Source organism: Heteronotia binoei, chromosome 5, assembly GCF_032191835.1.
Source record: "Heteronotia binoei isolate CCM8104 ecotype False Entrance Well chromosome 5, APGP_CSIRO_Hbin_v1, whole genome shotgun sequence".
Classification (NCBI taxonomy): domain Eukaryota; kingdom Metazoa; phylum Chordata; class Lepidosauria; order Squamata; family Gekkonidae; genus Heteronotia; species Heteronotia binoei.
The window spans coordinates 100,456,731-100,483,747 of NC_083227.1; the positions used below are offsets into that span (position 1 = coordinate 100,456,731).

At 47.6% G+C, this 27,017-nt stretch overlaps 1 protein-coding gene across 1 annotated transcript in view; it reads right to left on the reverse strand.

Moving 5' to 3' along the window:
- SHISA5 (shisa family member 5) overlaps positions 1-27,017 on the reverse strand; it is a 62,619-nt gene that overhangs the window by 26,800 nt on the left and 8,802 nt on the right. Inside the window, exons 2-3 of the mRNA XM_060239895.1 lie at positions 15,327-15,495; positions 8,828-8,908 (exon numbers count right to left, since the gene is read on the reverse strand). Of these exons, the coding sequence (XP_060095878.1) occupies positions 8,828-8,908; positions 15,327-15,495 (250 nt within the window). The remainder of the gene's footprint in view (positions 1-8,827; positions 8,909-15,326; positions 15,496-27,017) is intronic.

Below are 27,017 nucleotides of genomic sequence, written 5' to 3' on the forward strand. Positions count from 1 at the left end.
CTAGCAAAAAGAATAATAACTGGAGTGCAAAGCTGTATGGAAAGACCAATCTTTTGCTCCAGACATCTTTCTCTCTAGTCCTGGGGCTCAGTAATAGCATGTTTGCTCTGCAGACAAAAGCCTGCTTGCAACAGGCATGGCCTCTTGGCCTCCCACCCAGCATTGCTTATTCCCCCTTCCCCCTCCCAGACTCTCAGGTCTTCAGTGACACAGGAACTGGCTCAGGGTCAGAAGAGCAGCTGCCTACCAAGCTTCCTCTCTCCTGGCCATGCTGACCCTGAGCTCCAACAGCACAACGCACCACCAAACAAGTAGGCAGGCAAAGGCAACCAGCCAGAGCACAAGGGCAGATAGTGGGAACACTGATAATGACCCAACACACATGCTCACCTTTAAGGCTTCTCATTCTCATTTATGGTACCTAAGACTCCTGCCACTCCACCCTCCTGCAGCTCAAGCAATGAGGAAGTGGGACTTGTGTGGGAAGGGAGTGGCTTTTGGCCCCATCCACTTCATGAGGGGAGGAGAGAAGAGAACCCCAAAGTGCAAGCTCCACTTGGCAGCTGAAAGGGTGGTTCCCTCCACTTCTCTCTCTCTCAGGCCTGTAGCCACAGGGGCCTGTGGGGGCACTAGGGTGGCCATAATGTCTGAAGGTCAGCCAGAGACACCTTTTGGGGGGGGAAGGCAGGGGTGCGCGCGCGCGAAGAGTGCGCGCCGCCGGAAACAGGAAGTGACATCACTTCCAGTGACGGCGTGCCGCCGCCGGAAACAGGAAGTGACATCACTTCCTGTGACGTCATTCCCCCCCACACACACCACCTGCCGGAAACAGGAAGTGACATCACTTCCTGTGACATCATTTCCCCCAAATGACATCATTTCCCCCAAATGACATCATTTCCCCAAAATGCCACTGCCGGAAACAGGAAGTGACTTCACAGCACTTCCTGTGACGTCCCCCAAAAATCCCCCAAATATCACCGCCGGAAACACCAAGATTATTTATAGAGAGGGAAAGGGGGAAGTAAAGTTAAATGAAACTCTTTTTTTACTTTTTTCAAAGTGAGAAGACTAGAGAGAACGGGTTCCATGCTGAGAAGCCAGTCAGATTCCAGTGAGATTCCAGTGAGACTGTGCTGCATAATGCAGCCTATTTATTTTGTCCTGTTTGCTCTGTTGGCTCTATCTGCGCCACCTTCATCACTTTCGGGGTGTGGATCCCCCAGTGGGGTGGTCTCCCGACTCCCTCCGCCGGCTGTTTCTGATAGCCCTGCACCCCCTCTTTCATTTGATATGTGTCCCGTGCGGGTGCCACCCTCCCGCCGGGAGATGCCGCAAAATGAGCCCCCTTGAGGCTTATGGCGGCAGGGCTCGGGGGAAGCGAGCTAGACTGCTGTTCTTTTGAGGGGTTATAGAGTGTTTCGAGCCCGTCCCTGTGCCATCGGTCCCATCGTTGTGGGACCCAGGGGGCCGGCGCAGCGGCATGCCGAAGCAGCCTGTCACTAATAACACAGGTCGAGATGCAGGACAGGAACCCAGAAGTGACCAACAGGCTGCTTCAGCGTGCCGCTGCGCCGGCCCCCTGGGCCCCACATCGATGGGACCAATGCCACAGGGACGGGCTCGAAACACTCTATAACCCCTCAAAAGAACAGCAGTCTAGCTCCCGTGGCACCCGCATGGGACACATATCAAATGAAAGAGGGGGCGCAAGGCTATCAGAAACAGCCGGCGGAGGGAGTCGGGAGACCACCCCACTGGGGGATCCACACCCCGAAAGTGATGAAGGTGGCGCAGATAGAGCCAACAGAGCAAACAGGACAAAATAAATAGGCTGCATTATGCAGCACAGTTGAGAAAGTGCCTTATCCCATATACTGATGAAGTAAATACAGGATCTGAGAACAAAATTGCACCAGAAGACACAAACACAAAGCTCCCTTACACTGAATCAGTGCTTGGGTCCACGAAAGTCAGTATTGTCTAGTCCAGTCACAAACACAAAGCTCCCTTACACTGAATCAGTGCTTGGGTCCACGAAAGTCAGTATTGTCTAGTCCAGTCACAAACACAAAGCTCCCTTACACTGAATCAGTGCTTGGGTCCACGAAAGTCAGTATTGTCTAGTCCAGTCACAAACACAAAGCTCCCTTACACTGAATCAGTGCTTGGGTCCACCAAAGTCAGTATTGTCTACTCCAGGGGTGGCCAGAGGGAGGGAGGGAAGGAGGAAGGAGGGAGGGAGGGAGGGAAGGAAGGAAGGGAGGAGGGAGGGAGGGAGGGAAGGAGGGAAGGAAGGAAGGAAGAAAGGAAGGAAGGAAGGAGGGAGGGAGGGAAGGAAGGAAGGAAGGAAGAAAGGAAGGAAGGAGGGAGGGAAGGAGGAAGGAGGGAGGGAAGGAAGGGAGGAGGGAGGGAGGGAAGGAGGGAGGGAGGGAAGGAAGAAAGGAAGGAAGGAAGGAGGGAAGGAAGGAAGGAGGGAAGGAAGGAAGAGAGGGAAGGAAGAAAGGAAGGAGGGAGGGAGGGAAGGAAGGAGGGAAGGAGGGAGGAAGGAAGAAAGGAGGGAAGGAGGGAGGGAGGGAAGGAAGGGAGGAGGGAGGGAGGGAAGGAGGGAAGGAAGGAAGAAAGGAAGGAGGGAGGAAGGAGGGAGGAAGGAGGGAGGAAAGGAAGGGGGGAAGGAGGGAAGGAAGGAAGGAAGGAAGGAAGGAAGGAAGGAAGGAAGGAAGGCCGCCCCCTCCCGCCCCCCCCCGCTTTCGGCCCCCTCCCTGCTTACCTTCATCCAGGGCGGGTGGCAGCCTCTCCTCCGGGCGGCTGGTGCTGCTGGCGGGGCTGGCGGCGGCTGCGGAGGCCGGGGAGGGCCTCCGCTGGTCTCTGGAGGGCCTCCAGGGACCAGCGGAGGCCGCGGAGAGGCCTCCGCTGGTCGGCGCTGGTCTCTGGAGGGCCTCCGGGGACCAGCGCCGGCCTCTCCGCGGCCTCCGCTGCTCGCTGGAGGCCCTCCAGAGTCTCTGGAGGGCCTCCAGGGACCAGCGGAGGCCGCGGAGAGGCCTCCGCTGGTCGGCGCTGGTCTCTGGAGGGCCTCCAGGAACCAGCGCCGGCCTCTCCGCGGCCTCCGCTGCTCGCTGAAGGCCCTCCAGAGACTCTGGAGGGCCTCCAGGGACCAGCGGAGGCCACGGAGAGGCCTCCGCTGGTCGGCGCTGGTCTCTGGAGGGCCTCCAGGGACCAGCGCCGGCCTCTCCGCGGCCTCCGCTGCTCGCTGGAGGCCCTCCAGAGTCTCTGGAGGGCCTCCAGGGACCAGCGCCAGCCTATCTGCGGCCTCCGCTGCTCGCTGGAGGCCCTCCAGAGTCTCTCCGCGGCCTCCGCTGCTCGCTGGAGGCCCTCCAGAGTCTCTGGAGGGCCTCCAGCGACCAGCGGAGGCTGCGGAGAGGCCTCCGCCACCGCCGCCGGGCCCCGCGCGCGGGCGGGGAAGGCGGCGAGTGAGGGAGGGAGCATCCCTGCGCACGCGCTGGGACGCTCCCTCCCTCACTCGCCGCCTTCCCCGCTGGCGCCCGCGGCCCACTGCGGCCCACCGCCTCCGGGGCTGGCTAAACCGGGACCTCTAATGGTCCCGGTATAGCCAGCCCGGGAGGCGGGAATAGGGGGCCAGAACCGGGACATTCCCGGGTGCCCGGGACGGTCTGGCCACCCTAGGGGGCACTGTCCCTGACTTCCAGGGGGTCCTCCAGGGTACAGCCTGCTTTTTTCCTTTTTCCTTTTGCCATGGCTGAGCTGACAAAGTGGCATAAGTGGCAACCAGAGCTGGGAGAGCTAAGCAGGGCACAGTGCACTGCAGCAGTAAAAGCAACAGGCAGATAGGAGAGAGGTGGAGGAAGCCATGTGGAATGGGCCAAGGAGGGGGGATGGCAGGAGCTGCTTGCTGTGAAGTGTCAGGGTGGGGGAGAGGGAGGTGGAAAGAAACCCTCCCTGTTTGCATGCAAGGTACAGTCAGTTCTTGACTCCAAAGTTTTAGGGTTGGCTGCTTTGACTTTCAGAGCTTCTAGCTTTTGCCCCTACCACAGAAAGCTTCTGAGAAGCAGCAAGCCCTGCAATGGATGGGAAAGGGTACCCCCTGACTTTTTAAAAAAGCCCCCTAACTTTTAAAATTCTGGTTATGCCCCTGCTCTCCTTCCACTTGCTTGGGCCTGATTAAAGCCCTGGGTGGACTGGTTCCAGCCTGCGGGCCGTACATTTGACACTCCTGTTCTAGTTCTCTATTTACTACATTTGCTGCTGCTGTCTTTCATTTACCTACATGGCATTTTATTACAAAAAGTACTCTGCGGTTGGTATTTTGTTTCCTTCCCAACAGATAGGTCATAATTATTCCCATGTTAGGAATTGACAGCATTTGTGAATAAGCACAACAAATCTTCAAGGAGGCTGTGCATAAAAGGACAATGCTGGCCACTGTAAAATAAGAATATAGCAAGACATATGTATATTTGTATTTTGAACAGAAGCAGTGGATGACCAAAATACATTAGAGGCAAGCGGAGATTATAAACTTATGCAGGACAGAAATCAGTGGCCATATACTAACTGCTGCCACATGGAATTTACACGTTTGAAAGTTCTCACAGGTAGCTTTTCCTAATCTGTAAACTGTTAAAGGAAGGGCATTTCCAAGCAAGCTAACTTCAAGGCTGGTGAGCACCATGAAAAGAGCACAAGCTCTTCCCAAACATTTTAAATTGGCTTATATTCAGAAAGGGTCACTTTTTAAATCTGTTGAAGGTACATTGCTTGCAACATACAGATGCTGTGGTTGTGTAATGTTGCTTACTATCTTGTGAGGAGCCTAGCTCTTTATCAGAGTCCCTGGACTACCCAGTCCTTGATTATCCCTTCCCTGAAATCCTACCTCTTCCTCATACTGGTTTCACTGCTATGCTCATTCTCTTTTGGCAGACCGTTCCTTCTCTTCCCTTCCTTCATCTGGGAAGCCCAGGGGAAAAGGTGCTGCTATGAAGATTCCATGCATTATACTGTGCACCCCTGCTGTGTATCAGTAATCAATATAGCAGTAATCAATATAGCATAATAGGAGCAAACTGGCATATTTATTTTTATTTGCATTTTTATTAGCCATCTTTCTGCCTTATAGAACTCTAGGCAGTTAATAATGTAAACAATGCAATAACCATAAAAAGACATTAAAAACCCAGAATTTAAAACCACAATTTAAGACAGCCAATAAATATAAAAACTAAATTAACTAAAACTAAATTAATCAAAAGAGAGCCCCGTGGCACAGAGTAGTAAAGCTGCAGTACTGCAGTCGGAGCCCTCTGCTCACGACCTGAGTTCGATCCCAGGGGAAGCCGAATTTTCAGGTAGCCAGTTCCAGGTTGACTCAGCCTTCCATCCTTCCGAGGTGGGTAAAATGAGTAGGCAGCTTGCTGGGGGGGAAGTGTAGATGACTGGGGAAGGCAATGGCAAACCACCCCCTAAAAAGTCTGCCATGAAAATGTTGTGAAAGCAACGTCACCCCAGAGTCGAAAACAATGGATGCTTGCACAGGGAACTACCTTTACTTTTAAATTAATCAAAAGCCATTCCAAATAAAACCATCTTCAACTGTTTATTAAAGACTGAAGTGAAGGGCCAGGCATGCCTCACTGTTCCATAACTGTGAAGTTGCCACAGAAAATGCCCTGCCCTCTTTTGCATGCCTGCCAGATGTTTCGTAGGACACTCAGGATGGCCTCTTCCTGGGTAGAAACATATGGGAGAAGATGGTCCTTCAAATACCACAGTCCCAACTCATGTAGGGCTTTAAAGGACAAAATCAACACCTTGAAGTAGCCAGTATAATTACTATAGTATTGGTGTCACAAGCTCCTGGTAGTTGGCCCCGACTAGCAGTCAAGCCACAGCATCCTGAACTGGCTGCACTTCCAAACACTCTTCAAGGGTAGCCCCAAGTAGAATGTATTTTAATAGTTCAGTCTAGATGTGATTAAAGCACAGATCACTATGGCAACATCTGACTGAACCAGGAACAGGCACAGCTGATGCACCAGCCAAAGCTGGGCAAAAACACTCAACTGAAAAGCCAGCTGATTTCTAAGGTGACTGCCAGGTTGAGCTGCACTCCCAAGCTGCAAATAAGGCTTTTCAAGAGGAGAGGTCTTTGGTTCCTAGTCTACCTTTCTACTAATGCAGAGAGCCTATCTCTTATAAAGATTACATTTCATTTGGTCATCTTCATCCAGATCATTACTGATGCCAAGCGCCAGTTCAGAACATCTATGCAGGGGTGTCGAACTCATTTGTTATGAGGGCTGGATCTGACATAAATGAGACCTTGTTGGGCCAGGCCTGGGTGTCATAAAATGTAATGCCAGTTAGCAGAGACATAAACTTTATAAAGCACACAAACACAATTAAAAGGGTTTTTTTTTAAAAAAAAACACCTTAAAAAGACTTAAAAATTAGCACTCTCGCAATATTTTGTTTATTTAACAGTTTCCAATAACTGACACCTCTTGCTCTGAATTATTGCATCAAAATCTGGAGACAATGTCTGCACTGTAGCAGACTTGAGTACACTGTTCAGGTGTGTGTCTGTAAGTTGCAAACCTACTTTTGATTTATTGACATTCATTACATAAATCTCATGGTCAATGCTTTGAGTCTAACACCTAGGGGAAAACATGGGCATTGCAAGCTTTTGTGTTGCTTCAAGTGTTGGTCAGTCAATGGAGAAAATAGAGACTTTGCTTTGTGGCTCCTGTGCGACTGAGCATCAAGTTGTGATGCAAAAAGGGGGGTGGGAGCAGATGACAGTGAATTGCTCATGGGCCTGATTTGTCCCTCAGGCCACACATTTTATACCCCCGATCCAAAGTATCTTTGGAATTAGATAGAAAAGAGAGAGCTGAGTATCACTGCCATACTGATGAAACCACAGGCCAAACCTCCTGATGAACTCTTCTAGTGGCTTCATGAAGGTATGGATAAGACCAAATCCTATGGAATCCTCTAGCATCACTGAGATCCCCTCCCCATTACCACCTGAACCATTGTAACTTGGTGCCCTTTCTTCCCAGCAGCTCAGTAGGATACTATGGTTACTAGTACCAAAGGTTGCTAAGAGGTCCAGCTGGACTAGCAGAGTCACAGTCTCTGTCTAGTTCAGGGATAGCCAAAGTTGCTTAATGTAACAGCAACACAGAATAAAGTCAGATGTTTGAGAGTCACAAGATGTGAATGTCAGATGTTTGAGAGTCACAAGATGTGAATGTCAGATGTTTGAGAGTTGCAAGACGGAAGGAAGGAAGATAGACAGATAGATGGAAGGAGAGGTAGAAAGAAAGCAACTTTAAATTTAAATGCATTCACCAAACTGCTGGCGGCTTGGCTTGGAGAAGTGATTTAAAGAGACAATGCAGTGGCGGCTTCAAGAGCCACACAATGCGTGTAAAAAAGCCACATGTGGCTTCCGAGCCACGATTTGGCCACTCCTGGTCTAGATCTTGGTAGAGGTCATCAACCAAGGTGACCAGAATAGTCTCTGTTCTAAATCCTGGCCTGAAACCAGACTGAAATGGGTCCAGAAAATCAGTCTCTTCCAAGAGCACCTGAGAAGCGACCACCTGCTCTAGTACCTAGCCTAACTAATGGAAGACTAGAGACTGGCTGGAAGTTTGTCAGTGCAGTAGGGCTCAGAGGAGTTGAAGAAGAGTTGGTTTTTGTACCCTGCTTTTCTCTACCCTAAGGAGTCTCAGTGTGGCTTACAACTGCCTTCTCTTCCACTCCCCACAACAGTCACTTAACCAGGTTGGATGACTTCCCCCACTGAAGCAGAACAGGATCTTTTCAGTGGCAGTCCAACAATTATATAACCATTTCCCCAGGAAGGTGCATAGTCCGCAAAAATCTAAGGGCCTGGTAAAAAAAAAATGCAACAGTTTAAGATCCTGACATTGCAAAATCCTCAGCTATGTTTCACCACCAAACATCAAGTAATTTTGTCAATACAGTATTTAATTTCCAGAGAACATGCCACAACAGCAGTATGGAAAGGTAATTAACTTTAGACAACTGTAAGAAAATACTATGAGAGCTCCAGAACATTTCACATATAATCACAAAATGCTGTTTTTCTGATGCAGTGTGTAAGCTCAAATCCTTGAGCTCTTCACACAATGGTCCCCAACCTTTTTGGCCCCGGGGACTGGCCTCAGGGCCAGCCTGCCGACCATGGTTCCAGGGCTGGTAGGGTGGGGGCACCCAATTTGGCCTCCCCCTGTGGCGTTTCCTCCTCCCCCACACAGCCTCGCCACCGCCTCCTCCTCCCGTTTTTCACCCATTTCCTCCTCCCTCCTTCACCCCCTGCACAGCCTCACCACCTCCTTCTCCCATTTTCTCCTTCCTCCTTCGCTGCTCCCTCCGCGCAGCCTTGCCGCCTCCTCCTCCCCCATTTTCCTCCTTCGGCGCTGCCATCCATGCAGTCTCACCTCCCCCCGTTTTCACCATTTTAAGGCCAGGGAAGGGGCCCATGAAGTGCCTTCCACGCTGACACCCCCCAGTCGATCAGCTGATGGGCAGGGAAACCACAGCAGCAGCAGCAAGAGATGCTGCCCTTGCCTCCTTCCCTTGCCTTAAAATGGTGAAAACAGGAGGAAGAAGAGGAGCTGCGGAGAGGCTGCATGGGGGGGGCGGCAAAGCTGTGCGGCCCGTTTCAAACAGGCTGCGGCCAAGTACTGGTCCCCGGCCCGGGGGTTGGGGACCCCTCTTAACACATACTACACTGATCACAAACTCTCAAGTCATATTTTATTTATAGTACCTTCTCTCTGAAGCTTCACGAAAATCATCAAAATCTGATTTGAACTTCATTGCTTCTCCCATCACAGGCGCTTCCAACATGCTGTAGTAAAAAAAGAATCTTTAAGTAAAATTTAAAAAAAAAATTCATACTGTTAAGCCATCAATTCTTGTCCTGCAGCTGTCCTTTATTCTTACCAGCTAAAATAATGTTTCATTCTACTACATATTGACTGTTTAGATTTAATATTGTTTGCACTGTTAGTCTGCAAGGAAAAAAAACTTACTAAGATAAAGCTATATGAACAAGTCAATTGACAGAAATGTCTCAAATCCAGTATTATCTTATTAAAAAGCTCACAAGATTATGGAGAAGTGAGGTAGTATCAATACAACTGGGCAGCTCATTCTCTGAACAGGGATTTAGCCACAGCAGTGGTTTAGATAAAGAAAGAAAGGTCTGTATTCCAGAGTTACCTAGCCTCTCTACTAATCAGCTGCTCTGTGCAAAGACTTACTTGGGCTATGTTCATCAATGGTACAAGATGCTGAGTCCTGTTAGAAAAGGACTTCTGAAGAGTAAAGAAAGCTAGAATTTTCTGTGAGAAATGAAATATTGGATTGGATCACAGCAAGCAGAACAAAATTCAGGAGGTGGTGGCAGCTACAAGCATAGACAGATTCAAGAGGGGGTTGGGTAAACAGGAGCGGAGGTCCATCACTCTCTGTTTGGGGCAAGTGATGCTCTGTACTCTTGGTGCTTGGGGGCGGGCAGTGGGAGGGCTTCTAGTGTCCTGGCTCCACTGATGCACCTCCTGATGGCACCTTTTTTTGTCACTGTGTGACAGTGTTGGACTGGATAGGCCATTGGCCTTAAATGTCATGTGTAGAGTCACCAGTATACTAAGCAATAAAATATGTAGAAGTGTTAAACCAGTCTTTTCTCTTTTCCATCAAACGATGGCTGTATTTAGATACGTTTGTCATGAGAATGAGCTGAAATCTGCAGATGCATGCTTTTTCCTTTTCCTGCTCCCCTTGCATATGGATCCAAGGCTGAAGACTTCCTTTAGGTTTTAGGTGTTGGAAGTCTCCAATCCAAACATAATTTGTTAATGCTTTTGATTTGAACATTTTAGCAAGAAAAGGAAATCTGAAAGGAATTATGGGAACAAGAAAGTCTACTCTGAAGTAAGTCCCACTTTATTCATGGGGCTTACTCCCAGGAAACCAAAACCAATACAAAACACAAGTAAAAGATGTATGTGGATATTGTAATACCCATCCAACCCTACTCCTAAACATTAGGATATGAAAAATCTGTCTGAATCTGTGAGAACTGTATCAAAGTCAATGCAAACTGAAGATATGTGGCAACCATGGTCCAAATATCTTAATATCAGAATATGGTAATAAATTATATTTACAAAGTAACTTCAGTCACAATTAAGGACTAACACAAGTTTTGCTGTGTACATTTCCTGTACTATCTAAAAACAAACAGCAAATTCATAATTTATTGGTAGCTGCACAGTCAATGCAAGGACCTAGAAGCTGCCCGATATTCAAGAGAAGCAGTATATGGGAAATATTATATCTATAATTGAAATATATTAAACTCTGAAATATATTAGATGTACTAAGAAATCATAAATCAGTGGAAGAGGAAAATATTGGATGTATTTTCTCAAACATGGGTGAAGGGATTGCGTTGACTGAAAACCACATTCCACAATTGTACATATTTGATGTAAGTCATGCATCATATCTGATTCTAAACATGGCCTCAGAATGTGGATCCCAAAAGCCAAACAATGTAACTACGGTATATACAGAGAGTGATGATTCTTCTACAGCCCAGGTGAGAACCCCCAAATTTACAGAAAAACACGAAAAGTTAATTTAAAAACAAACAAAAAGAAAAGAAGAACAAAGTTTGAATCCAGTGGCACTTTTAAGTCCAACTAAGTTTTATTCAAAGTATAAGCTTTCATGTTCGCGCACACATCTTCAGAAACGAAGACAGTGCATGCACATTTCTTCAGAAAAGCAGTCTATGTATTTGTAGAAAGTGCAATTCAAGCAAACAAAAATACTGACCAAGATCTCAGAAGATCAGACAGTATTACAACCAGGTATGTTAAAGAGTAAAAGCAGATATGGAGAGGGCAAAAACAGCAGAAAAAGGACATAGTGGGAGGAACTGGTGATAGCAAGGGAGGGGAACATGTGGTGGCAGTAGAGGCAGCAGCCAGGGGAGCTGAGGAGCATGCAAACTAGGCATTTGCCTAGGGGGGAAGGCTGAATTCGGCGCTCCCACCCTGTCGGCGCCCTATGCAACTGCCTAGTTTGCCTACTGAGCAAGCTGGCCCTGCATGCAGGTCTACACTTTGAAGCCCTTTCCCCTCCCCCCCCCCAAGGTTTAAAGAACAGCAGCCACTGGGGCCATTCCAACCAGTTTAACTGCCATGGACAGCTGCACATAGGGTGACCATAATGTCTGAAGGCCAGCCAGAGACACTGGGGGGGCGGGGGGGGGGGGGTGCGCGCGCGCGGAGCGAGCGCGCCGCTGGAAACAGGAAGTGACGTCACTTCCGGTGATGTCATGCCACCACCGGAAACAGGAAGTGGCATCACTTCCTGTGACATCATTTCCCCCGCGTCACCTGCCGGAAACAGGAAGTGACTTCACAGCACTTCCTGTGACGTCCCCAAAAATCCCCCAAATATCACCGCCGGAAACAATTTTGTTCTCAAATCCTGTATATACTTCATCAGTATATGGGATAAGGCACTTTCTCAACTGTGCTGCATAATGCAGCCTATTTATTTTGTCCTGTTGGCTCTGTTGGCTCTATCTGCGCCACCTTCATCACTTTCGGGGTGTGGATCCCCCAGTGGGGTGGTCTCCCGACTCCCTCCGCTGACTGTTTCTGATAGCCCTGCGCCCCCTCTTTCATTTGATATGTGTCCCGTGCGGGTGCCACCCTCCCGCCGGGAGATGCCGCAAAATGAGCCCCCTTGAGGCTTATGGCGGCAGGGCTCGGGGGAAGCGAGCTAGACTGCTGTTCTTTTGAGGGGTTATAGAGTGTTTCGAGCCCGTCCCTGTGGCATCGGTCCCATCGTTGTGGGACCAAGGGGGCCGGCGCAGCGGCACGCCGAAGCAGCCTGTCACTAATAACACCGGTCAAGATGCAGGACAGGAACCTGGAAGTGACCGACAGGCTGCTTCAGCGTGCCGCTGCGCCGGCCCCCTGGGCCCCACAATGATGGGACCGATGCCACAGGGACGGGCTCGAAACACTCTATAACCCCTCAAAAGAACAGCAGTCTAGCTCGCTTCCCCCGAGCCCTGCCGCCATAAGCCTCAAGGGGGCTCATTTTGCGGCATCTCCCGGCAGGAGGGTGGCACCCGCACGGGACACATATCAAATGAAAGAGGGGGCGCAGGGCTATCAGAAACAGCCGGCGGAGGGAGTCGGGAGACCACTCCACTGGGGGATCCACACCCCGAAAGTGATGAAGGTGGCGCAGATAGAGCCAACAGAGCCAACAGGACAAAATAAATAGGCTGCATTATGCAGCACAGTTGAGAAAGTGCCTTATCCCATATACTGATGAAGTAAATACAGGATCTGAGAACAAAATTGCACTAGAAGACACAAACACAAAGCTCCCTTACACTGAATCAGTGCTTGGGTCCACCAAAGTCAGTATTGTCACATAAGAGAAGCCCTGTTGGATCAGGCCAGTGGCCCCTCCAGTCCAACACTCTGCGTCACATAATAACATAAGAGAAGCCCTGTTGGATCAGGCCAGTGGCCCATCCAGTCCAACACTCTGCATCACATAACAACATAAGAGAAGCCCTGTTGGATCAGGCCAGTGGCCCATCCAGTCCAACACTCTGCATCACATAACAACATAAGAGAAGCCCTGTTGGATCAGGCCAGTGGCCCATCCAGTCCAACACTCTGCGTCACATAACAACATAAGAGAAGCCCTGTTGGATCAGGCCAGTGGCCCATCCAGTCCAACACTCTGCGTCACATAACAACATAAGAGAAGCCCTGTTGGATCAGGCCAGTGGCCCATCCAGTCCAACACTCTGCGTCACATAAGAACATAAGAGAAGCCCTGTTGGATCAGGCCAGTGGCCCATCCAGTCCAACACTCTGCGTCACATAAGAACATAAGAGAAGCCCTGTTGGATCAGGCCAGTGGCCCATCCAGTCCAACACTCTGCATCACATAAGAACATAAGAGAAGCCCTGTTGGATCAGGCCAGTGGCCCATCCAGTCCAACACTCTGCGTCACATAAGAACATAAGAGAAGCCCTGTTGGATCAGGCCAGTGGCCCATCCAGTCCAACACTCTGCATCACATAACAACATAAGGAGGGAGGGAGGGAAGGAAGGAAGGAAGGGAGAAAGGGAGGAAGGGAAGAAGGGAAGAAAGGAAGAAGGGAGGGAGGGAAGGAAGGAAGGAAGGGAGGGAAGGGAGGGAGGAAGGAAGGAAGGAAGGGAGGGAAGGAAGGAAGGAAGGAAGGAAGGAAGGAAGGAAGGAAGGAAGGAAGGAAGGAAGGAAGGAAGGAAGGAAGGAAGGAAGGAAGGAAGGAAGGAAGGAGGGAAGGAAGGAAGGAAGGGGGAGGGAGGGAGGGAAGGAAGGAAGGAAGGGGGAGGGAGGGAAGGAAGGAAGGAAGGAAGGAAGGAAGGGGGGAGGGAGGGAAGGAAGGAAGGAAGAAAGGAAGGGAGGAGGGAGGGAAGGAAGGAAGAAAGGAAGGGAGGGAGGAGGGAGGGAAGGAAGGAAGGGAAGGGAGTGAGGGAAGGAAGGAAGAAAGGAAGAAAGGGAGGAGGGAGGGAGGGAAGGAAGGAAGGAAGGGAAGGGAGTGAGGGAAGGAAGGAAGGAAGGAAGGAAGGAAGGAAGGAAGGAAGGAAGGAAGAAAGGAAGGAAGGAAGGGAGGAGGGAGGGAGGGAAGAAAGGAAGGCCGCCCCCCGCCCCCCCCGCTTTCGGCCCCCTTACCTTAATCCAGGGCGGCGGATCCAGCGGCGGCGGCGGCGGGGAGTCCTCCGGCGGCGGCCTCGCGGCGAGGGAGGGAGGGAGCTGCCGGGGCTGGCCTCTGGAGGCCTCCAGGGACCAGCGCCGGGCCTCTCCGATACCGGCGCTGGCCTCTGGAGGCCTCCAGGGACCAGCGCCGGCTGCTCCGCGGCTTCCCCGCGGCCTCCGCTGGTCCCTGGAGGCCCTCCAGAGACTCTGGAGGGCCTCCAGGGACCAGCGGAGGCCGCGGGGAAGCCTTCGCTGGCCGGCGCTGGTCCCCGAAGGCCTTCCAGAGGCTCTGGAAGGCCTTCCGGGACCAGCGCCGGGTGCCCCGCGGCTTCCCCGCGGCCTCCGCTGGTCCCTGGAGGCCCTCCAGAGACTCTGGAGGGCCTCCAGGGACCAGCGGAGGCCGCGGGGAAGCCTTCGCTGGCCGGCGCTGGTCCCGGAAGGCCTTCCAGAGCCTCTGGAAGGCCTTCCGGGACCAGCGCCGGGTGCCCCGCGGCTTCCCCGCGGCCTCCGCTGGTCCCTGGAGGCCCTCCAGAGACTCTGGAGGGCCTCCAGGGACCAGCGGAGGCCGCGGGGAAGCCTTCGCTGGCCGGCGCTGGTCCCCGAAGGCCTTCCAGAGGCTCTGGAAGGCCTTCCGGGACCAGCGCCGGGTGCCCCGTGGCCTCTCCGCGGCCTCCGCTGGTCGCTGGAGGCCCTCCAGAGTCTCTGGAGGGCTTCCAGCGACCAGCGGAGGCCACGGAGAGGCCTCCACCACTGCCGCCGGGCCCCGCGCGCGGGCGGGGAAGGCGGGGAGTGAGGGTGGGAGCGTCCCTGCGCGTGCGCAGGGGCCCTGCGCAGGCGCAGGGACGCTCCCTCCCTCACTCCCCGCCTTCCCCGCCCGCGCCCGCGGCCCACCGGCTCCTGGGCTGCCTAAACCGGGACCTTTAATGGTCCCGGTATAGGCAGCCCGGGATCCGGGATTGGGTGGCCAGATCCGGGAATGTCCCGGGAGACCGGGACGGTCTGGCCACCCTAGCTGCACAAATTGAAATTGTACACAACATTTTGTTCTGTGTCCCCACTTGTGTAAGGTAAAAAAAAAGAAGAGAGTTTGTTTCACAGACATGAGCCATCAGTTTAAACTGTGCTTTAATCCTGATTTAGAATCATGCCTTGTATCCAAGAAACAATTACTAATTCAGATGTCACAACAAATTGTTATTAAGTCAACATTTCTAGGAGTGAGTGAGCATATAAACTCATGAATTCAAGGTTAACTCATGTTACAAACAAATTGTGGTTTGTCTGCAGCATCTGAATGCAGCCCATGTTTGGGTAAGGCCACTCCTTGCAAATGTTCCCAGGTCTCTTATATTCTCCATAATAGATGTATTTATTCCCCATTTGCAGTCCTATGTTATTACAATATGTAACATTGAGAAGAAGCAAAGCACACCTAATATATTTCAAAGAAATCAATACAACGCGGTATATTCACCTTTCTGACATCTCATTACACATAACTTGATCATCTTCATCTAATTTTTGAAGCAAGTTTGAGCAACAATATCGGCTCATACACGTTCCACAGCAGAACTCCAGGCAGAATTTTTCTGAATGTAAATGGCCATCAGAATCTTTGTATGCTGTACAGTTTTCACAGAAACCTATAAAAAGAAAAGAAGTCATTGAGCCAGATCAGTACAAGACATTATTAAGTCCTCAGCATGCAGCATGTGGTCTGTGAATAAAGAGCTACAATAATACACAGTAAGCCCAGAGACAAAAAAGAAGCATAGCAACTAGAAGTATGGATGATTATGCCATTTACAAAATCTATAATAACAATTTTAAGAAATTAATACTCCTCTTAAGTTAGAGGAGGAGCAAGAATGCTTGCATGCACATTTTCAAAAATCAGTGGAATCCAACACACAAAGAAATTCTCCCATCTACTCATCTGTTGGAGATTTAGAGCTCTTCTCAGGAAATGAATCTATCATTTACAAGAGGCTGGAATACCCCTCAGAGGTAGGATCATAACAGAAATAGGTCGAGTATCACAAACTGCCTGAACAAATTAGGTTTCACAGAGGAAGGGAACAGAAATAAAACTCTGGGTTGGGTGTCTTCAGTCAACTCCTCATTGCCTGACTACACATTATGCTTTCCCTGGGAACATCCCTGAGTTGGGTGGAGAGGAGAGTTCTGGAGTTCCAAGCTTTCCAGACATAATTTCCCTTCCCATAATTTTTTCTACATGAAACTGCTCAGAAGCATGCTATTTGTTCCATTGGGAGCTGCAGAGTATGATGTTTCTACAATGAGACAAACAACATCCCCAGTTTAGAAAATAGTGCAGTCAAATTCCCCTCTATCTGATCCGGTCTGAATCAGGGCCATTGTACACATAAGCAGGGCTTTTTTTGAGCAGGAACACACAGGAATGCAGTTCCGGCTGGCTTGGTTCAAGGGGTGTGTCCTAATATGCAAATGAGGTCCCACAAAAAGCCCCATGTGAAACAATGGTGATGTCAGGAGGTGTGGTCTAAAATGCAAATGAGTTCCTGCTGGGCTTTTTCTACAAAGAAAGCCCTGCACACAAGCATACACAATAAGTGATGGATGGACCCCTTTTTTCTGTAAATAAGGCCAATTTTGTTCAAGGATATTAGCTTACCAATAATTCTAATATTTTGAGATGGGAGTCATTCGGGATTTTCCACCAAACTGGCTGTCCCAGCAACCTGTCAGGTATCACTTTTGGGTGGGTGGGGTTAAGTGGAGAATTCATCTTCTCTGATACCTGTGAAGTCATAGAGCTCTGCACACAAACTGGAAGTGATGGGTGTAAAATCCCACATGATATCAGGGAAACAAGCAACTAGACTGCACCATTTTAAAAAGAACATCTGTCCAAGCCCCCCACCTACCCAGTTTCTGGTTGATTAAAGATGAACCTCTTTTTCCCAGGTAACCCCTGAAATATGGATCAAAAAGGAGGCCCTTGGATAGCACCTGGCTACCCTTGTCACCTCTGCCAAATTTTATCTGTTTCTTCAAATGCCTGACCCACCTTCCAAGGAAGGACAGCAACCAAAGAATTCTTGTAAGTTAATAGTAATAGAAACTGTAGATTCTTTCATTTCTATGTCTGTTTTCCCTTTGCTCAGTTACCCCATTTGCTTATCTGAAGACACTTAGAATAAACCTTACAAATTTGGAACTTCACCTCTATTTCTGTGTTAATCTCGTACCCATGAGCTCATCCCTTTGTTCACCTACTAGGAATATGGTGGACCCCATGGCCTTATAGAGGTGCACTGGACTCCTTTTTCTGGCAATAAAGGTATTTTCCTTGTCATGCAGCACAGCAGAGATCCAGGGCTGGCCTGGAACAATCCATTTGAGTCACATAAGCTCTTCAGCTGGTAACTACCATGATTTTGAAGGACCTAAGGGCACTGTGGGGCACACTAATGTCCTGGGACTCCCCTCCCCACAGGAGACCCTAGTTTTGGATCCCTGTACACATACACATTTTAGCATAGGCCTAGCAATGAAAAATGGAGTCTGGATCAAGTTAATATCAAAATGACTCTAAGTCATGCTAAGGGCATGCAAGGAATATAAAGACAGCTACTCTATTAGCCATGAGAAAGCCAAATCCAGCAGGAATCAACAGAAGGGCCTTTTCCTCAGAGACCTAAGGGGACCCCTCCCTGATAATCTGGCTCTGATAATGACCCAAAAAATCAAGACAATGAGCACCTTACAAAGATAGGGAAAAGGGTGTTTGGTAAGAGCCCTGCTAACCAAATAAGGAGGGCTTTAAACTAAATTGTATGGGGGAGCAAGACAATAATTCAAAGACTACTATGATGTCAATAACTGGAGATAAGAATGCTAAAGCTTTGCAAAGAATGGCGCATATGCTAGGTAACATAACTTGCAGGTATGTATGGAAACAAAACCTTCAGGATACATAAAACATGGATTCTGATGTCTCTACACCAATGCACAAAGTATGGGAAACAAGCAGGAGGAACTGGAAGTCCTAATGCAGGAAGGGAACTATGACCTACTAGGCCTTACTGAAACTTGGTGGGATGATGCTCATAATTAGAACATTAGGATTCAGGGGTACAACTTATTTAAAAGGGACAGACAAATAAGGATGGTCGGAGGCATAGCATCATATAAGAAGGAGGTATATACTTGTGAGGAAATATGTGAATCTGAGCATGGCAGCTTAGTTGAGAGACTCTGGGTAAAAATAAAAGGAGTAAGAAATAACAGTGATATTATGGTGCGGGTTTGCTATAGACCACCAAACCAGGCAGAAGACCTGGATGAGATAAAAAAGATAATAAAAGGGAACACAGGCTGTGGCAAATTAAATGCAAGACTGTGATCAGGCAGTCAAAAAGGGTTTATGAGGAGCATATTGCAAAAAACATAAAGACCAACAATAATTTTTTTTTCAAATATATTAGAAGCAGAAATCAGCCAGGTAGGCAGTTGGGCTCTTGGATGAGTCTTCACTGTGGAAGATGAGAAGTGTTTGCCTACTCCAGAACCACTAATTTTGGAAGGGGTGTTGAAAGACCTGAGTCAGATTGAGGTGACAAGAAAGGAGGTCCTACAACTGATTGACGAATTAAAAACTAATAAGTCACCAGATCCGGATGGCATACATCCAGGAGTTCTGAAAGAACTCAACGTTGAACTTGTGGATCTCCTGACAAAAATATGTAATCTTTCATTGAAATAATCTGCCTCCGTTCCTGAGGACTGGACGGTAGCAAATGTCACCCCCATCTTTAAAAAGGGTTCCAGAGGAGATCCGGGAAATTACAGGCCAGTCAGTCTGACTTCAATACCGGGAAAGTTGGTAGAAAGCATTATCAAGGACAGAATGAGTAGGCACATTGATTAACACAAGTTATTGAGGAAGACTCAGCATGGGTTCTGTAAGGGAAGATCTTGCCTCACTAACCTATTACAGTTCTTTGAGGGGGTGAACAAGCATGTGGACAAAGGGGACCAAATAGATGTTGTTTACCTTGACTTCCAGAAAGCTTTTGATAAAGTTCCTCATCAAAGGCTCCTTAGTAAGCTCGAGAGTCATGGAGTAAAAGGACAGGTCCTCTTGTGGATCAAAAACTGGCTAATTAATAGGAAGCAGAGAGTGAGTATAAATGGGCAGTCTTCGCAGTGGAAGTCGGTAAGCAGTGGGGTGCCACAGGGCTCAGTACTGGGTCCCATGCTCTTTAACTTGTTCATTAATGATTTGGAGTTGGGAATAAGCAGTGAAGTGGCCAAGTTTGCAGATGACACTAAATTGTTCAGGGTGGTGAGAACCAGAGAGGATTGTGAGGCACTCCAAAGGGATCTGTTGAGGCTGGGTGAGTGGGCGTCAACGTGGCAGATGAGGTTCAATGTGGCCAAGTGCAAAGTAATGCACACTGGGGCCAAGAATCCCAACTACAAATACAAATTGATGGGGTGTGAACTGGCAGAGACCGACCAAGAGAGAGATCTTGGGGTCGTGGTAGATAACCCACTGAAAATGTCAAGACAGTGTGCGATTGCAATAAAAAAGGCCAATGCCATGCTGGGAATTATTAGGAAGGGAATTGAAAACAAATCAGCCAGTATCATAATGCCCCTATAAATCGATGGTGCGGTCTCATTTGGAGTACTGTGTGCAATTCTGGTCACCGCACCTCAAAAAGGATATTATAGCATTGGAAAAAGTCCAGAAAAGGTAAACTAGAATGATTAAAGGTTTGGAACACTTTCCCTATGAAGAAAGGTTAAAACGCTTGGGGCTCTTTAGCTTGGAGAAACGTCAACTGCGGGGTGACATGATAGAGGTTTACAAGATTATGCATGGGATGGAGAAAGTAGAGAAAGAAGTCCTTTTCTCCCTTTCTCACAATACAAGAACTCGTGGGCATTCAATGAAATTGCTGAGCAGTCAGGTTAAAACTGATAAAAGGAAGTAATTCTTCACCCAAAGGGTGATTAACATGTGGAATTCGCTGCCACAGGAGGTGGCGGCTACAAGCATAGCCAGCTTCAAGAGGGGATTGGATAAAAATATGGAGCAGAGGTCCATCAGTGGCTATTAGCCACAGTGTGTTTGTGTGTGTGTATATTTTGGCCACTGTGTGATACAGAGTATTGGACTGGATGGGCCATTGGCCTGATCCAACATGGCTTCTCTTATGTTCTTATACTCCTACTACAGATTGCAAAGTTCTCGTACTACAGACTGCAAATTTCTCAAAGGGACGCAGTGATCATGGGAGATTTCAACTACCCAGACATCTGCTAAACGCTGCTAAAAATGAAAGGTCAAATAAATTCCTGACTTGTCTTGCTGACAACTTCCTTTTCCATAAAATGGAGAAGGAAAAAAGGGGATCTGCTATCTTGGACTTGATTCTCACCAACAAGGAAGAACTGGTTGATGAGGTGGAAATAATGGGCACCCTGGGTAGTAGTGACCATGTGATTTTGGAATTTACAGTTTGAGGAAAGGGAAAAGCTATACATAGTCAGACATATAGATTGGACTGCAGAAAGGCAAACTTCAACAAACTTAGAACTATGCTAGGTAAAATCCCATGGTCAGAAATACTTAAGAAGGGAGTTCAAGATAGGGCTGCCAAGTTCCCGGGCCAGGCGGGAGTTCTCCCACCCTGGAGGTTCCCAACTCACTGGCCCACATTGGGCCGGCAGGAGGGATCCTCCCCTGACATTGCCAGCATGATGACATCACTCAGAAGTGACACCATCGCCCCGGCCCCATATGGTACCATAGAGTTTTCCTCCCAAATTGCTAGAGCATCCGGGAAAACCATAGAGTTTTCCAAGACACTTCTAGAGCGGCCAGTGCACGACGTTGCTGGCACAATGACATCACTTCCGACATCATTGCACTGGCGACATCGGGGAAGGACTTGGAAACCCTAGTTCAAGACAGGTGAGAGTTTCTTAAAAGTGAAATATTGAAAGGACAACTACAGACAATTCCTATGAGAAGAAACTATGGGAGAAGCCTAAAGAATCCAAGGTGGATCCATAAACATCTCTCTAAAGACTTGAGAAATAAAAAAGGCTCATTTAGAAAATAGGAGGGCCTTGTAACCAAGAATGAATATAAACAAATATCCAGTGCTTGTAGAGAAAGAGGTAGGAAAGCTAAAGCTCAGTATGAGCTTAAGCTAGCCAAAGATGCAAAACACAACAAAATAGGGTTATTTTCTTATGTTCAAAGTAAGAAAAAGAGCAAGGACATAGTAGGCCCATTGCAGGGACAGGAAAGTGAAATTGTAACAGGTGATAAAGAGAGGGCAGAATTGCTCAATTCCTACATTTCTTCAGTCTTCTCTTGTGAGGAAAACTGAGTTCAACATGGCAAAAACAGAACATATAAGGAGGGAAGGGAATTGCAACCTAGGATCAACATAGTTTCTAGAAACACCTAGTTTCTTTAAATTAAATGAAGTCCTCAGGGCCAGATGAACTGCTTCCAAGGGTACTAAAAAAACTTATGGATGTAATTTCTGAGCCTCTGGCTATAATTTTTGAGAATTCTTGGAGAACAGGTGAGGTGCCAGAAGACTGGAGGTGGGCAAATGTTGTCCCCATCTTCAAGAAGGGAGAAAAGGAGGATCCGGGTAACTACCAACCTGTCAGCTTGACATCTATACCTGGAAATGTTTTAGAGCAAATTATCAGTCAGTAAGTCCTGGAACATTTAGAAAAGATTCCTGTGATGACTAAGAGCCAGCATGGGTTTCTCGATAACAAGTCATGTCAGACTAACATCTCTTTTTTGAGAAAGTTACTACCTTGCTGGATCAGAGGAAGGCTTCTGATAAGATTCCACATACTATTCTTCTTGACAAGTTGCTAAAATGTGTTTTGGATCCAGTTACTGTTAGGTGGATCTGTAACTGGCTGACAGATCGCACCCAAAGAGTGCTTGTGAATGGTTCCTCATCCTGTTGGAGAGGAGTGACAAGTGGAGTGCCTCAAGGATCTGTCCTGGGACCTGTTTTGTTCAACATCTTTATGAATGATTTGGATGAAGGAATAGAGGGAATACTTATTAAATTTGCAGATGATACTAAATTGGGAGGGGTTGCAAATACAGTAGAAGACCGAAACAGGATGATCTTGACAGGTTAGAAAACTGGGCTGAAACCAATAAAATGAATTTTAATGGAGATAAATGTAAAGTTCTATATTTAGAGCGGAAGAATCCAATGCATGGTTATAGGATGGGGGACACTTGTCTTAGCAGTAGTATGTGCAAAAAGGATCTAGGGGTCTTAGTGGACCATATGCTGACCATGAGTCAACAGTGTGATGCGGTGGCTAAAAAGGCAAATGCAATTTTGGGCTGTATTAACAGAAGTACAGTGTCCAGATCACGTGAAGTGATGGTATCGCTTTACTCTGCTCTGGTAAGACCACACCTGGAGTACTGTATTCAGTTCTGGGCACCACATTTTAAGAAGGATACAGACAAGCTGGAATGGGTCCAGAGGAGGGTGACGAAGATGGTGAGGGGTCTGGAGACCAAGTCCTATGAGGAAAGGTTGAAGGAGCTGGGCATGTTTAGCCTGGAGAGGAGGAGGCTGAAAGGTGATATGATACCATCTTCAAGTACTTGAAGGGCTGTCATACAAACGATGGTGCAGAATTATTTTCTGTTGCTCCAGAAAGTTGGACCAGAACCAACGGGTTGAAATAAAATCACAAGATTTTCCAGCTCAACGTTAGGAAAAACTTCCCAACAGAGTAGTTCCTCAGTGGAACAGTCTTCCTCAGGAGGTGGTGGGCTTCTATGGAGGTTTTTAAACAGAGACTAGATGGCCATCTGACAGCAATGCTGATCCTGTGAATTTAGGGGGAGGTATTTGTAAATTTCCTGCATTGTGCAGGGGGCTGGACTAGATGACCTTGGGAGTATCTTCCAATTATGATTCTATAAGCAATGAGCCAACCTCAGCTATTTTCCCCTTAAGTGTTGGACAGGAAGATTTCTCCCCATCCTCCATCATGTAAAATGATCAGTCATTGATACTTGCCTATCCAACCTCTCAGTCTCTCTAAAGGAACACTTCTTGATATGTTTACCTTTAATGCAAAAAAAAAAAAAAGTCAAAACACCTTCCCTCCACTATGAACAAAAAAAAATCCTTTTCGACTTAGCTCATCTTTGGAGAGATGGACTTTTCATTACACCTATGTCCCAATGCTAACACTTCTTCCCCTCCTCAATCTTAGCAAGAATGTATAAAAAGTTATTCTTCAGTCCATTCAATTTGTAGCCAGTTTTGTAACCCAGTCTGTTACTCCAGCTGTATGGTTGACTTCCTTACTTTTCATCTCATTCCGCTATGCTTCTCCAGTCATGTAAACTTCTCTCTTCAGAGCTGCCCTGCCGTTTTCAGGAATCTGGCTCATATGCCTTCATATCTCTCCTTTTAATTTCTCTTAGTAGCAAGTAGTTTGTTAGGGAAAGGATTTAAACTGTGTTTGTATTTCACATTGGCATTTATTTCCTTTCCGTAGCATCTTTATTTTAATTTTTATTTACCTGATTTACCTTGGTTCTCTTCTGCTAATTCAATACATTTCTTTTCTTGTTTAAGAAACATATTCATCTTCATTTCTTGTAAGTGTTAGGTTAAGATATCAATAATTAATACCCCACAATACACAAGTTTTCTCTTTGCTAGCAGAAGGAATGCAATGGTGGTGGGAAAGTCTTTGGCCGATTCTGCATTGATGTTTAAGCCAGCTTTTCTGTGGACTGAAGCTGGCTTATATAAATCCAGAGTATCCTCGAACAATCCACACTGTCTGGGTGTGATGATCCTGAGGGCTGTATTGATTCACTTATCCACAAGGTGGCGGCATTGCTCTCATTGCTTTTGGACCACAGATCCTTATGGATCCACGTGATTTCTGCTTTATTGGTTGCAGCCACCATGCTGTGTCATGATTCCAAAGATGCAGAAAGGCTTAGGGAAGTCGTACACCCTTGTTCTACATGCTGTACTCTTGGCTCACCAGGTCATGCTAAGCCAGTATGTTGTAGTGGTTGGAATATTACATTAGGATCTAGTAAACCTAGGTTCAAATCCTGACTGCCATGGAAGCTTGCTGTGTGACCTCAGGACAGTCATGCACTCTCTGCCTAACCCACCTTGCAGGGCTTTTGTGAGCATAAAAGTGGAGGACAGGAGAATGATGTCAGCCCCTTTGCTTTCATTGGGGAGAAAAGTGATACATGCACAAAGCCAGCAAACAAAGGTAGTTTTGGAGACTAATGGAATGAGATGCAAAAGGAGAACCCATCCTCGAGTCCTCCCATATACATGTGGAATGTGGGGTGTGGCTGGGCCTTTTCCCTCATCAAATATGACTGAGGACAGAAGTGTTGCCATACATATGTGATATGTGTCTTGATGGGACACCTTGAGAATGAAACAGGGTCAGTGGCAAAGGGTTGACTTTTTTCCATACATCACTTATCTGCTTAGAATTAAAACTTATTGAGTCTTCTTTTAATTACAATAAAAACATAGTGATTTTGCATAATCTGTGGTTTTCCCATGAGAGAGCAAGCTGTGCACTCCGCCTTCTATGCTTGAGGGCAAAAGAGCTTCATAGGTCGGTTTCTGAAATGAGACTAGGAATTTCAAGGCCTGCTCTGTTGTGTGATATTCTGATGAATCCATCTCTCTCCCATTAGCTGAACCAGGATTGGATGATGTTACCGAATGACTATACTTTTCCTTACAGATATTCAGACTGGAGTACAGCTACCTATTCTTTGAGTTGGTGCTTTTAGTGTACAGAAATGACAGCTGCTCTTGCGTGAGCTCTCTGGATGTAAGTGGGGGCAGAATATAAGGATCATGTTACAGTTTTACATAAAAGCAGTTTTGTGGACTGCTGGCCTATTTATAGTTCCGGGTTTTATTTTCGAAGTCTCAAACAACTGCAGGATTTTTTTTCTGAACCTAGTTGCATATTCGTTATAGCATGGGGGAGACTTATCTTTGCAGCACTATGTATGAAACTAATCTAGGGGGCTTCGTGGACCGCACGCTGAACATGAGTCAGCTGTGTGATGTGGCAGCCCAAAAGGCAAACACAATTTTGGGCTGTATCACCAAAAACCAAGTGTCCACATCATGTTCAGTGATTGTGTCATTTTACTCTGCTGTGGTTAGGACCCTCCTAGACTGCTGCATTTAGTTTGGGGCACCACAGGTTAATAAGGAAACATGCCCAGAGGATATGCCCAGAGGGATATGGAGACGAAGTCCTATGAGGAAAGGTTGAAGGAGCTGGGGATGTTTAGCCTGGAGAGGAGGCGGCTGAGAGGTGATATGATCACCATCCTCAATACTAGAAGGGCTGTCATATAGCGGATGGTGTGGAATTGTTTTTTGTGGCCCCAGAAGGTGGGATCAGAACCAATGGGTTGATATTAAATGAAAAGAGTTTCCGGCTCAACATTAGGAAGAACTTCCTGACCATTAGAGCGGTTCCTCAGTGGAACAGGCTTCCTCGGGAGGTGGTGGGATCTCCTTCCCTGGAGGTTTTTAAACAGAGGCTAAATGGGCATCTGACAGCAATGAAGATCCTGTGAATTTTGGGGGAGGTGTTTGTGAGTTTCCTGCATTGTGCAGGGAGTTGGACTAGATGACCCTGGAGGTCCCTTCCAACTCTATGATTCTATACAATTTTATGATTTTAGTGTAGAACAGGGGTGGCCAACGGTAGCTCTCCAGAAGTTTTTTGCCTACAACTCCCATCAGCCCCAGCCATCACCCCTGGTGTAGAATGTCAGTTTGGGGACACCGCTAAACCAGGAATAAAGGTCTACTGTGAAATTGTTTTCCAAGACTCCTATCTTCTCATAAGAGGAACCATGAGGATCCGTGCCTCAAAAACATGTTTTGGATCCATGGTGCTGCCATGAAGCCATGGATCCGTTATATCTGTGGGGAAAGCTCTTTCCATGGACGCAACATGAGATTGGATGGTGAGCTTGGGATGATCCAATGCAGATATCATGAGGATCCATGAGGATATGTGCTTCAAAGCCATGTTTTCGCTCCATGATGTTGCCACGATGCCCAGGATCCATGATTTCTGTGGTGCAAATTCTGCCCATGGACGTAATAAGTGACTGGATGGAGGGCTTGGGGGGATCCGAAGCAGAAATCATGTGGATCCATGAGGATCCATGGTCCAAAATCAAGTTTTTGGTCCCCGGCACTGCCATGAAGCCGTGGATCCATGATTTCTGTGGTGCAAACTCTTCCCATGGACAGGATATGTGATTGGCTGGTAATCTTGGAGTGGCCCAAAGCAAAAAACATGAGGATCCATGAGGATCCGTGGTTTGGAAACATGTTTTTTCAGTGCTGTGGTGCCACAAATTTGTGGAGGCATGATTTTTCTGGTGCTGCCTATAGTCTAAGAGAGGATCTACAACATGATGGTGGTTTGATTTCATTTCACCATAAAAATCATATGAATTCATGAGGATTCATGCTTTGCAACTCAGTTTTTGCACTGCTGAGGCGCCACGAATTCGTGGAGGCATGATTTCTGTGGTCCTGCCTATAGTCTAAGACAGGATGTATAGAATTAAAGTGGTTTGATTTCATTTCAATGTAGAAATCATATGAATTCATGAAGATCCATGTAGATCCGACTTTTACCCAGACCCTTCAGGGACACTGCATGATGAACAAATATGTCAGTCACCTTCACATCGGTCGTGCTGAAGAAAGTAGCCTCTGGCCCAGTACTATTAGCTTAGCTGTTCAAACCTTAAATTAGGAGGTGCACCCAGGTTAATACTTGGCCCTTAAATAAAACATATATCTAGCCTACCGAGATCGACTGTGGGCTTTTGTGAGCAAGAGGGGGGATGATTAGCATTTCTTCCTGATGGAGGAGGAGCACGAGTGCTGAGCATTTGCAATACTTTAGCCAGCTCTATTTGGGCTAGTCTTTAGGCACTCCATACAAGCTCAGAGGCTATACCACTGTAAAATTCATAGAGCTGAGGCAATGAATATTTTCTGATTTTATAAGTGGCAGAGAAAAATGAGCTTGGGAGTTTCAAAGATTTACA